Source organism: Thermobia domestica, chromosome 8, assembly GCF_964235325.1.
Source record: "Thermobia domestica chromosome 8, izTheDome1.hap1.1, whole genome shotgun sequence".
In the NCBI taxonomy this organism is placed as follows: domain Eukaryota; kingdom Metazoa; phylum Arthropoda; class Insecta; order Zygentoma; family Lepismatidae; genus Thermobia; species Thermobia domestica.
In genome coordinates this window covers 294,749,791-294,763,758 of record NC_137461.1, presented here as the reverse complement: position 1 = coordinate 294,763,758, position 13,968 = coordinate 294,749,791, and the positions used below count along the sequence as shown (strand labels likewise).

General features: G+C 40.7%; 1 protein-coding gene across 1 annotated transcript; it reads left to right on the top strand.

Annotated features, from left to right (window-relative positions):
* Positions 1–1,178: 1,178 nt before the first annotated feature.
* LOC145692615 (uncharacterized) lies at positions 1,179–10,242 on the top strand. The gene is made up of 2 exons (XM_081767937.1): positions 1,179–2,588; positions 10,129–10,242. Exons 1-2 carry the CDS (start codon positions 1,179–1,181, stop codon positions 10,240–10,242), a joined length of 1,524 nt encoding a protein of 507 aa, XP_081624063.1.
* Positions 10,243–13,968: the final 3,726 nt, after the last annotated feature.

The window sequence follows — 13,968 nt, the reverse complement described above, 5'->3', positions numbered from 1 at the left end:
GATTTCTAGCAGTCAGGGTTCATCAGCTCGTCAACGTTCTCCTGTTGCATCCACAAAACTACCACCCGCTAAACGTCAACATAAGCTAAGCGATGCCAGCTCTCAGGCATCCATGATCATTGACATTCAGGATGATCGTCAGTTTCCAAACCTGCCTCCTCCTAGTCGACCAGCCATCCATTCTTTCCTGCTTCAGAACTTTGATCCAAAATTTTCAAATCCAAAGCTACTTTTAGTACAGATCACAAAATACATGCCTCGGGCGAACATCACTCAAATAGTCAAGACTAGGAACGGCATGATTATTAAGACGCCTGACCCGGAGTTTCTCCGTACGACACGGAACAAGTGCAGCTTTGAGATTTTTGGCTCCAAATCAACCATGACCAAGCTTAGCGACCAACGCCCGAAACAGCCACCACCACCGAGGAAATCACCAACATTGTCTGTAGTTATACGAGGGGTAGATCCGAGCTATAGTGACGAGGAGGTCTTTGAAGAACTTAAACTGGAAGGGCACAATATCATAAAATGTATCCGAATCAAAAACGATCATGGGTTGACCTACATGGTGCGGGTTCTCACAAACTCTCAACAGACTATCGATGAGTTACTCACCCGTGGCGCCTATATCTATAAACAACGCCATCGTGTTGAACCATCACGCACCTCCGCTCCTTTACCCATTCGCTGTGAACGGTGTCAGGTCTACGGTCAGCACTCCACTTCCCAATGTAAAAATCCATTCAAATGTGGTTATTGTTCCGGCCCTCACCCTACAAGAAGCTGTACAAATTTACAATCACCTCCAACCTGCTCCACATGTCAAGATCATTCTCACCCTACATACAGTTACAAATGCCGATCCAAACCAGCTCCTGAACCAACGAAGCCAGAGACTGTGGCACCATTACGCATACCGGACCAAATCGAACCACCCGCCAATCCAGCTTTACAGCAACCTGTAACTGTCCATCAGCTTCTCACATTTCTTACCTTCTCGCTACAAAATATCCATCCATTCCTTCGAGATCACATCGCCCAACAAATTCAAATCGCGGCTAAGGCAATTTTCCACGCCAATATCTATCCAACATATTCCGGCAATGTCGTCTATTATCACTCAAATGTACACGAAACGGAGGTTTAACAGCTATCCTGTCATCATTCTCTGCATTATGGCGCTCTCCTTTTTGTTCTTAAACATCCGTTCTTTACCACAGCATAAGCCGCTCTTCGAAGCACTTTTACTCGAAGAAAAAATCCATGCCTTTATCCTTAATGAGACACATCTCACACCCAGATTGTCATGCCGCATACCTCGCTTCCAACTGTTACGCCAAGATAGCACTTTCCCTGCTAGGCGAGCCAACGGGGGAGTAGCGATTGGGTTTTCACCTTCTATTCCATTTCGTAGTCACTCTCCGACTCTGCCTAATCTTCCTGAATACCTTATCACATCATTATATTATCAGGAATTGTATGTGACTGTAGCAACTATATACATCCGTCCTGGGCATGATATTCCGTTCAGCTTCTTTCAGTATATCTCCAATACCTTCCGTACCTACATCATTATGGCAGATGTGAATTTACATAGCCGGACACATACTCAACGGGATCGTTTCCTCAACTACATCACCAGTCATACTACTGGAGTGACTCTGCCACTTCCAAAACCGACTCGTCCCGCGAGTCAGACTACTCCAGATATAGTTATTGTTTCGAACAACATGTCACATCGTAGCTGTGTTAACGTTCTTGATCTCATTGGTAGCGATCATGCTCCAATCAAGCTAGACATTCAGACTCGTGTAACTACCACTTCTCAGTCTTCTTCTCCCCGTACTGTCTATCGTTACGATAAAGCAAATTGGACAGCTTACAGATCGTATCTTCAGGATCATCTTCATCATTTACAGCCACCAGCTACAGAATCAGAACTTTCTGAAACTTTGGATTCTCTAGTTAATGCTATCCATAACGCCACAGACAAACATATCCCTAAGTCAACAGTTTCGACTTTTCGACCCTCTTTACCTCCTCAATACTTACCATTGATCAAACGGTCCCGACAGTTTTATAGAGATTTTGCTGCCACTGGCAACCTTGACTCTCTTCATCATTACAGGCAGTTGCAACGAACGGTGCACAACTATCTTAAGGCTTACAAATTGCGATGCTGGGTCAAAGCTTGCAACAATCTCGGCTCACTTTCACATCCCACTCAGTATTGGAAAAGATTCCGACAGCTTACAGGTCGAAATACTCGTACAACATATCCTCTTATCGACAATAATACTCCGCTGCACACTGATACAGACAAGGCCAATGCATTTGCAAGATATCTCCAGGACATCTTTACGCCTCTTGCACCTGAAATTCCACATCGTTCTCATCCAGTCGACAAACTCAATCTGGATTCTCCTCATCTACAGCCTAATGTTAATCACACTCTGCCTGAAAACAATCATCTTACTACACCGATCTCTATATCTGACATCAATTCAGTTGTAGCTCACAGACGTAACACAGCCCCTGGCATGGATTCTATTACATATAGACACATTAAAGAAAGTCCGTACGTAGTATTATATCTGCTTTGTCACATCTTTACTTTTATCCTTCGCACTGGCTTTGTACCTGCTGACTGGAAAACTTCGAAAACTCTTATGTTTCTCAAACCACATAAACCTGTTGCTTCTGTTAGCTCATACCGTCCTATTCAACTAACATCGACCTTCAGTAAAATACTGGAACGCATCATTGTCAAACGTCTTCATTCATACCTGGCACATCACCACGTCATTCCACTCGAGCAAGCTGGTTTCAGACCTTCTTTCAGCATTAATGACCAATTGCTCCGCCTCTCAAATTCCATCTATACTCACTTTAACACAGGCAACCCGTCCTGCTTGGTCCTGTTTGATCTCGAAAAGGCTTTCGACAAGGTCTGGCATCCCGCTCTCATCTATAAACTCAAACAGCTCCGCCTGCCTATTGCTTACCTTAGATTCATCTTTAATTTTCTTAGCTGTCGATTGGCTTATGTCTGTATCAACACTAGTTTTTCATTTCCTATTTTTCTTCATTCTGGAGTTCCCCAAGGATCGGCTTTGTCGCCCTTACTATATATTCTATTCGTTTCCGACTTCCCAGCAGTCCCAGATAATGTTAAGCTCTTTCAGTATGCCGATGACACTGCACTTTTTGCGACGGGCAAAACAATTCATCAGCTTAATCTGGCTCTCCAGGATGCTATCAATGTCTTTGTTGATTGGTGCTCCCACTGGAGACTGATAATAAACCCAGCAAAAACTCAATGTATTGTATTTCTTGCCCCGAAGCATCGTTCACGTGTACACCGCAACCCAACACTCTTACACCTCTCTGTACAAGATGTACCTTTAAAACCTACTCGCAGTGTCAAATATCTAGGAGTAACCTTCGATCATCAACTAACCTGGACACCACATCTGAAAGATATCTCCAAGAAGGCGTACTCTCGCCTGATTTTCTGAAAGGTCTTGCTGGAACTACCTGGGGACTCCATACTCATACACTTCTTAACACGTACAAAGTTTTCCTCCGCCCGATTTTGACGTACGGATTTACAGCTTGGATATCTGCTCCGACCTCATACTATGAGAAATTATGCATCTTGGAACGTCATGCCTTGCGAATTGCTTATCGTATCAAATTACCAAGTCCCACTCAAGATCTCTATCATAGACTTACATTTCCGCATATCTTATATCATTTAGAAACATTACGCACTAAATATATTACCCAGCGCCTGCACAACAATCATCCACTTCTTCAGCAAACTTTTGACGATCATGCCCGAAGTACCTCTCCCGTTGCCGCTTTGTTCCCTCCGCTCTCATTACTATTCACTTTGTACCATTACACTCTACCTCCAGACCACCCAGACGCCGTCTACTACGAGCCATACACTACAGCCGCTCATCTACCTCACATATGGCCATCACATGCACAGTGACACCTTGTGTACTAACAGGGCTCCTCTGTCCTCATTGATGCCTAGCGCAGCCCCTAAAGATAACCAGCATTAGTTCAACTAACAAAACCTATGTGTTGTAGTGAGTTTCGCACTTCATTTCATCATTCCACATCATATCACTTACAGTTATGGTTTTCCCTCACTGCAGTTTATGTATTTACCTTTCCTCATGATTATGGTTAAAGGCCATAATGACTGTGAAAGTTCGAATAATAAAGTTTTCTGTACCTACCCATAGCCCAACCATTGCTTTCTGAATAGCAGAATATACTAAACATCTCTTCCCCTACAGAGGGCGTAACCCTCTTCGGGTAGTAGCTAGCGTAGGCTAGCTGGTAAAAAAAAAACGCTCGTAAATGTTACTGTAGTAATTTAATAGATAGTTAAATTGCCACATAGATGCCGGAGGAGGTCATATATTTTCAGTTAGTTGCTTGGCTTTTTTTAAAAGTACAAGCTTCTAAATTCGAACGTAAAAGTGAAGCGTTAAGGTTTTAGTATTTAAGTACTCGCACCCCCAGTTGCATAGCACTGCCCTAAGGAACATTACTGACATGCCTAGTACATTCCTGGCACATGCCAATGCCAAGTAAATGTGTCAAGTACATACACGGTACGTGATATACACATAATAGATACATTCCTCGGTATGTGTCATGCACGTACTTTTGGGCGGAAGTAACCTTATTCCTTACATGTGTATTTCACATGATTGCTCTATTCACGTACCTATCATGTACATTCCAATGTACCTCGAGGAACATTCTTTACACATGATCAGTATGTACTTGTGTTGGGTGGGGATTAAGAATTAGATTTCTGGGCTTTCGGCATTTAAGGCCATTTAGCCCATCACTATAATTAGGATTAAGAATTAGATTTCTGGGCTTTCGGCATCTAAGGTCTTTATCCCGTCACTAGAATTAGGATTAAGAATTAGATTTCTGGGCTTTCGGCATCTAAGGCCATTTAGCCCGTCACTAGAATTAGGATTAAGAATTAGATTTCTGGGCTTTCGGCATCTAAGGCCATTTAGCCCATCACTAGGATTATGATTAGGAATTAGATTTCTGGGCTTTCGGCATCTAAGGCCATTTAGCCCATCACTAGGATTAGGATTAGGAATTAAATTTCTGGGCTTTCGGCATCTAAGGCCATTTAGCCCATCACTAGGATTGGGATTAGGAATTAAATTTCTGGACTTTCGGCATCTAAGGCCATTTAGCCCATCACTAGGATTATGATTAGGAATTAGATTTCTGGGCTTTCGGCATCTATGCTCATGTTAGCCCGTCACTAGGATTAGGATTAGGGATTAAATTTCTGGGCTTTCGGCATTTATGCCCATGTTAGCCCGTCACGTATGAGGGATGACGTTTTTTGGCGACCACATTATCCGGGGAACTGAGGAGGAAGAAAGGAATGGGGACTGAAAGAAGCGGCCTGAGACAGTTATATTAGACATCATCCCTGCATTCGCCCTGTACGTGTGAGGAAAATCAATGTAAACGTCACTCAGAATGGCTGATCTGAAAAAGATTTTTACACTCTTTTGGCTTCCCCATTGATGAAATTTCGCGTATGCTACTGGGGTAAGTAATAATCTTAAACGGAACAAAATAATATAAAATGGCTTATTTCCTATTCATTTCGGATATGTTACATTATCTTACGGAATTTGGTGGGTTTTAAAACCATAATCTGCTGGGTTTTTTTTTTAATAATCGGTTACTAAAATTGTCCCTAGATTAGTAGCTTCTGTCTGTCTCTGCATTAAGGTACACACGTTTGAATATATTTCAACAAAGCAATACCGCGGATAGTCTATGACTCACGTTTTAAAATATTATTCTAGAGATCTTTCATGGATATATTCGAATATGTCTCTATGATAGTGTAATCAAAATTGATTTTGTGGTTCTAGAATTAGCATCAACACCACTACATATTTATAGAAACACCAACTTTTTAAAGTCGTTTAAAACTTTGTCATAATTCTGTGCGAGCGGTCCCGGGTTCGATCCCCGGTGGGGCACTTGGTCGGAAAGGTGTAAAAAAAACTGTTTCAGGCCAGCCATTCTGAATGAGGTTTTCCTGGCGTTTCCTCATTCACACCAGGCAAATGCCGGGGTGGTACCTAACTTATAGGTTCCAGCCCGCTTCCTTCCTTCTCTTTCCCCGGATAATGTGCTCGCCTTGGGATGTCATCCCTCACACGTGACGGGCTAAATGGCCTTAGATCAGGCACGTAGCTAGGATTTCGTGAAGGGTGGGGTCCGTCACATCAAATACTATGATCATCACACCAGGGGCTCGATTATTCTAAACTATTTTACTGTCAATATGTATTGTTTTGTTATTACAATAAAATGAGGATATGTTGGTAAGTATTCTAATAACAAACTATGAAGAAATCCCGAGTAAAATAAAAAAAATGTATTGACAAAGATTTTACAATATTTACGTCCTTCCTCTGTTCATTCAAATATAACAATTTTCCTTTCATTATGACCTCAACTATTACAAAAAGTACATATTCACTACTATAAAAGGTACATATTCAATAATGTCTTGTAAATTATTTTACAATATCTGTGTTTCTTTCTCTGTTGAATCAGATGTTAACAGAACTTTCTTTCCACATAAGTTTTTGTTTTTATTATTCCGTCAACTACTGTCTTTTCCAATGACAGGTTAAAGGAGTAGTAGAAAATCGTTTTTCAAATAACATGTTTGACACTGCAAGGATGCAATGACGAAAAATTATAATAAAAATGTCTACGCTGTTACACAACGGCACTATGCTTTCGGAAGCTTGAAATCTCCCTGACTATTAGCAGAAATTCTGAGAATTCCGTAACGTTTCTAGAAATTTCAAATTCCCTGACTCTTCCAGGATATCTCGCTCACCTCGCAACCATGTATTGCAAGTAATACAAATCTCATCATAAGAAAGAGTAACCAAAAGCTTCCTGTAGCTTTTAATTTTTAACGCTGATCTTTATTTTTCTCATTTCATTTTGTTTCATCCTTCCTTAATTTTTTTCATTTCTGATCTCGAAGAGGGGGTCCAGACCCCCCGGACCCCCCCTTGGCTACGTGCCTGCTTAGATGCCGAAAGCCAAGAAATTTAAGCCCTAAATCCTAAAATTTTGTCAATTGTCATCACATCCTAAATGCTGGTAGAATTCCGTTTTTATCAGGTGATGTGGCAACCCTATGCAAGATTGTTCACCCTTGTGTGGCGAAGTAACCACTAAGGCATTCATTTAGCGCCTTGATGGACGGAGGACGTAAACAAGACATAAACCGAGAGGAACCACCTTAAACAGTTTGATGGTCAGACTGGAACCTCATCGAAGATCGCTAACGCTGTTTACGAAAGTGCATGTAGCGCCTCCAAGACGCGGCTATTAAAACTCGACAACATGACCGAAGTTTGTCGAAACAGCGAAAGCTGCATTTCCCAGTTGACAAACAGAAAGTGCTTCTACCCCCCCCCCCTGTGCAGAAGCCACTTTAGATCGTCAACTCCTTCCATCTGAACTTGTTTCTTTTATCTTCCCTTCACATCGATCTCTAAGCTCTCTTGTTGCCCCACCCCATTCCCCTTCTAGTCACTGCAAAACGCGCCTTTGTGTTTTTTAAAACTGTTCAAAATTTAACGTAGCCGTGCTCTGAATATCTTCCTTCCGTAATGAAATTTCAATGAAGGCCCCCGACCACATTCGCGGCACAGAGATAAATGTAGAAGGCAAGGCAAAAGGGAAAAAAATCTTGAAGCAAAGTTTTCTGTGCTGAAGCAAGTTGCTTTCTTCTTTTCTTCGTAAGTCTGTTTCGTTACCTTTAAGTAAATGTGGTTTCCAAACTTAAAACTTCCAACAAAAGAAACACGAATTAGAGCATAATTTATTAATGGCCACAAACTACGAAGTACTGTAGAATTCAGCAAAGAATAAACTTTTGGTTCCATAATTTCAAATGGCGGAAATCTATTGAATATTTCAAATATGCATTATTTCTTGTTTTTACTTAATGTATTCAAATGTCTGATTTACATATTATGGGACGGATATGAAAGACACTTTCCACTAATGTTGGCACCATGAACTTAACTTTGAAAAGAGTTTTATCTGGATTTCTTAGAAAAGTGTTTTGCCTCTGAATATACGAGGTACTTACAGGGATCTCTGTTCACCTTTGGAACAGAAGCAACAAAACGATGCTTCCATGTATACTTTATTTTCCTCCTTTGAGCTCAAAAGCTTACATTAAGGCTGTGCCACACGATCAAACTTTTTCTTCATATTTATGACATACAATTCACTTGTCACAAGATGTCGCACTAAGGCAATGACTAAATGAGGATGCGTTTCTGATGCGTTACCCCCCGCAGCGAATGTGACCTAGGTGACCACAGTGATTTTACATTCGCCAGAGTTATAAATCATACTGTGAGCCAGTAAGGGTTCCCAGCCTTTACTGCCACACTCTATTCTCATTCATGTGAATCACGAGAAATAACCCTTCTGTGTTACATAGATTTTTCTGTGATTACCTAATTTTTCGCAATTGACTTCTATATTTGTGAATTTTCTTTTGCTATACTCGCATATACTTTAAGATAGCAGAGTTCCAATACTCTGCACAAAGCATCTTCCAAGCAGCTGTTTCTTGCTAAATATCCCCTTACCTGGCAGCACGTTTCCTTTTTTTCCTTCATTTAGACATCCTTTACTGATTTCGAAACAGAAGGCGGTCTATTGTTCCGAAATGCATCAAATAAGCTCGAGCCGACGTATTGCGAGCGTTTGTATTGCTTTCGCGTTTGGAGCGCATTGTGAATAGCCATCCACATTTAAATACATAGTCAGCGTATTCCAAGCGTACGCATAAGCCATAAAAACGCGTTGCGAACGCATTAAATAGCCGTACACTAAGAAACAGCTATCGATAAATATCAAACGATATTTTCGCACCTTTTTTCTTATATGCCATTTTTTTATTGTTATCGGTTTTCTAGGAGAGAAAATAGAACAGGTGAGTAGTTTTCGATACCTGAGTAGTATTATTAGTGACGATATAAAGTGTGAACGTGAAATAAAAGCAAGAGTAGGAATGGTGATAGAAGTATTTAGAAGGGAAAAAAAAGAATTATGTGGGACATAGAATAAAGACGGCGGGAGCTCATGTGGTTCAGATTCCACGTTAATCAGTAGATCCCGTCTCATATAGCCTCGCCCCTGAAAGGGACGTTAAGTTCAAAATCAACTAATCAACTCATTGAATAAAGAGTTGAGAAAAAGACTCATAAAATGCTTCGTGTGTTGTATTGTACTGTATGGGTCAGAACTACATTACGCAAAAATATTGAAAAACGGCAGGAAGCTTTCGAAATGGGGGTGTGGAGAAAAATGGAGAGTATTAGCTGGATCGAGCGGAAAACGAATGAGAGGGTGTTATACTACGGAAACTATAACATCGTTGGCTTCCCGCAAAAAAGTTGTAGTGACGTTTATCGGGAGTTGCCAGCTTGGTTACTCGTGGTTCGCTGAGCGCGGTGATTGGCAGGTGATGATTGGCTATCCTCTTACCACGCCCGCAGTGACGAGCAGGTCCAAGCGCGGGAAGCCAACGATGTTATACCTTCTGAACTTTAGAAATGGTGGGAGAGAAAAAAACAATTTTAGATATTATTAAAGAGAGGAAGAGAAATTGGTTGGGATATTGACTAAGAAGAAATCGTATCATAAGGAACGCGATAGAATGAATGGTAGCAGAATGGAGATGAAATGGGCAGAGAAGACTACAATTAATGGACGATATTAAAACAGAAAAATTGTAGTGAAGACGAAGAGGTTAGCGGAAGATCGTGAAGCATAGAAGCTTCTTAGATCCAGCAAATGACCTGCCAGTAATGACAGCAGGGGCGGATCCAGGACCGACCTCTGGGGGCGGCAGTGGGTTGTCATAAAATAAGAAAGTTTTACTCTTCTGGAGGGGCGATCGCGAATGACAGAATACCTATGATGATGATGTAGATAGTTATAGAAGCAGCTATATCTGATTATTGTTATATGTTGAACTTTTGCGTCTCTTTTCAGCTCCAAGGCTACATAAGTCGTGGCTTTACAATTGAAGGTGCAATCCGAACTACACTAATGCAGCCAATCCTCTCCAGTCAGGAATCGAACTCGGAAGCTATATCTGATTGTTAATAATACAGGGTGATTTTTAAAAAACTCATGGATTTCATTTGGGTCTAGAATTTCTAACAGACGTCCGATTTTCATGCGGTTTGTGGCAAATGATCAAGGAAGGATGGGAGATTTATCGGACCATGTTTATTGATTTAAATTCATTCGGAGTAATATCGGGCCGCCTCATGGAATATGTCGAAGGTAGATAAGGTGCCAGTGGCGAAAAATACTCCGGTTGGGGCGATTTGTTTAAAGGAAATTGTTAAAGAAGGAAACTCCCATTGCAGCTACTTGGGTTCAAATCCCGTTGTGGTAATTATTAATTTTTCTGAATGGGAAGATAATATTTATGTAATTGGTATTGTAATTATATTATTTCTTGATTTTTCTTTTTGTTATTATTATCATTATTATTATTACCACAGAAGGGAAGAAAAAGTAACATAGTCGAAGGTATTCATAGAAACAGAAAAGGTATAGAGAATGTCAAATGTTTCTTAGTTTTATACATGAACGCAATAATATTATTACGTTTATGGATTTACAGATAGAATTATCATTTTATGACAACAAGAAATGGAATATAAAGATTTGTTAGCTGATGACAATCATGCATTTTGTTTCGCCCTTCTAAGTAGAAAGGAGAGGTGACATCTGAAATAGGATCATTCTCGTGACTAGCGATCCCTATTATAAGTTCAATCACTATTAGCAATTTGTGCACAGCTACGAATAATTCCTTGGAACTCAGTTTTGGCCCATACTACAGCAGTAAGGACGTGTTTAACCCTTATGTGTTCATCAATTCTTGTCCAAACACGTTACTTGCCAGACAGTTACAAATGAAGTTGATACGGATGACATAATTTTGTGTTATTGGCGTTTCACCTGTAAAGGAAGTTGTCTCAACTCTTAGAACCAGAGAAATTGAATATTTTTCATGTTAGTATACATCAGAAGTATCAGATTTGTAGATTGTAAGAATTTACTGAACAGTCACACCCGGATTCACTCTCGCGTCTCCAACATTACGAAACTAACGCTGAAGCCACTACTCTAAGACATCACTGTTCTGGGAGAAAGAAAAAATGGAGCTGTAGTAAATTCAGTAATTAGACATTTTTACGATCCCCTTGTTATAATGCTGAAACTTTCTGATTTCAGTCGTGATAAAATAGTAAAATATTATGCAGAAAGAATAGCCCAGAGAAGTCAACTTTAAATTGACAACTCATATGTACGGAGGCGCTGCCATATGCTCTCGCCTCGGACCCTGATTTTTCACGGCACGGCATTGGACAGATACTTATATTGAGTGGAATCTGGTGTTTCAGGGCACTGGATTATTTTTTAAAGTGAATTCATTTAACGAACCTCTCTGCTCACTGCATTGTAGACATCGCATCTTCTGACGCGACAAGACGCCAATGAACCACAAAATTACTCCCCCAAAGCATGTTAAATCGTTTATATGTGTGATTTGATTACATTAAGGTGAGTCTAAAAACACTTTTAAAATACCAGAAAATTACCGCGGAGGAGATTCGAACCACCAACCTTATGATTACTGGGCGGGTGTTTTTCCGACTTCGCCACGGAGACGCTGAAGGAGACGTCCGTTGTAAAGGAATAAATCGTTGAGATCGTTTTAATCTGGTCAATCAGTGTTCTTTTAATCGTATATATGAGACGACAACTGTTTGGGATAAGATAAAATGCGTTCGCCATGTAATTTTATAAAAAAATGACGCGTGTCTATTTACTTTATTTCATAGTTCTCGAATACTTACTTTCTAATGATCGACGACAGTTGTCATCTAAATTCATACAATTATCGCACTCAAGATTTTTCACTTCATGATGTTGAGGCAATGGTAATTCTTGTTCCCGGAGCTCACTTTAGGAACAATTCGTCAGGAAACAATAATATATAATAATAACCGCATGCACATGACTAGCGATAGTTCGTGTTGGTCCCTTCGCGATGCTCCGCGACGAATCGAAGGAGTGTGGACCAAAACGAAGTCCTCGCTGCGACGCGGTGGGAACTTCAACACCCCGACGCGAGATATCTGTTTCAACTCCACAAAACCCTGCCGGCAGTGGGACACCGTCTCGTCTCTATATTGACGATCTACGTTTACCCGCAAGTGGGCCAATAGGTGTTGGCGACGTGTACGGCAAGGGATAGGTCCATTTTCATATAGCCTCCCTGCTGAAAGGGACGATAAACTCAAACTCAACTTAACAAAAAATACAGTGCTTCACATCATATATCATATATGCTTACCATGCGCTTTATAATAATTGGTAAAAACTTGTTTATTATATGGAGCGCTTAGAGCACAGGGCCATGAACCAATTAAGTTGTGAGAAAAATAGACATAAAATTTGTAATGTAAGCTTCTGGATGTTGGTCTACGTACCTTGATTTGGGAGTTTCAAATTTCATCCGCTTTTAAACTGAGAAGTGTCTTTCATTCAACAAGGAAATAATTAGACCATGATAATTTAATTGAAATTCATCGTAAGTTGGCCCATGACAAACACTTAACCATTTTATAACGTAAAGGTTAGAACCATCATTATTGTAACGGAGCGGTGCTTGAGGGATTGACCGTAGAAATTCAAACTCCGATTAGTTAGAATTTGACAACCCGGTTTTATTACAAGTATAAATTCTTTAGTGGGTAGAAAAGAGGACGTGGATCATGTGTCAGAGTTGATGACGATGTGTTTTGGTGGGTCAGTGGTTCATTGTGGGTGGTAGGTCGGAGTGGGTTATGGTGGGTAGTGGGTTAGAGCCCACAAAACCAGGTACATTCTAGGAATGTGCCATTTAAGTTCCATATGTATCGTTTACGTACCTTGTGCTTGAGAAATGTATATTTCATATGCATAGCATGTGTCGCTAGGTACGTGCCTTTCAAGGAATTTCTGACACTTGAAAGGTACTTTTACATGCTTTACTGGAATGTGAGGAATGTGAATGGCACGTACCCCATGTACCATGGCCTGGTTGCACGTAAGTTGCTTCGTATTGCGACTAGGGTTGCCAATTTAGCCACATTGTGACTAGATCTGGCCATTTTGAGAACGTCGTTAGTCACAAAATTTCCAAAGAGCCAATAGTGGCTTTTTTAGCCATATGCTTTTCACTTCTATAGCCACTTTCTGAGTTTAGCCACATTTTAATATATTCTGTGTGTCATTTTGCAATTTTCTGACGTTTGATGCGTTCTCTAGGTTGTAACATTCTAAACCCCACTGTCAGAATTGTCCTCATAAAATTAGTATTGATGGTTACATTGTGACGTTAACGGTAAAATTATACTAAATTTACATAAATGTTGAAATTTCGGCAGGTCCGGATCCTCCAAAATCCCCTTTCGTAGCCACAGGGGCGCGGTGGCTGTGGTAGAGCGTCCTTGGTGCTTGGGGTCTTGGGTCTTGCGCCGTGTAAACATTGTGGTGGACAAACACTGTGCTCTGGTTTTTCTCGGAGTTCTTCCGTTTCCTCCCACTCTTCATTCCAGAATTTCTCATCTTCACCGTCTCCTTTAACCTAACCGGCATAACCGTAGGACGTAAAACTGGAAGATTTCATTTCCTTTCGTACACCACTTCCTACCTGGTATATATTATGTTTGACTCTTACCACACACACACACATTACCCAGTGCTGTTCAACCTTCTTTTTCTCACGTACCCGTGGACACAATTCACCATCCAATTGTGTACCAG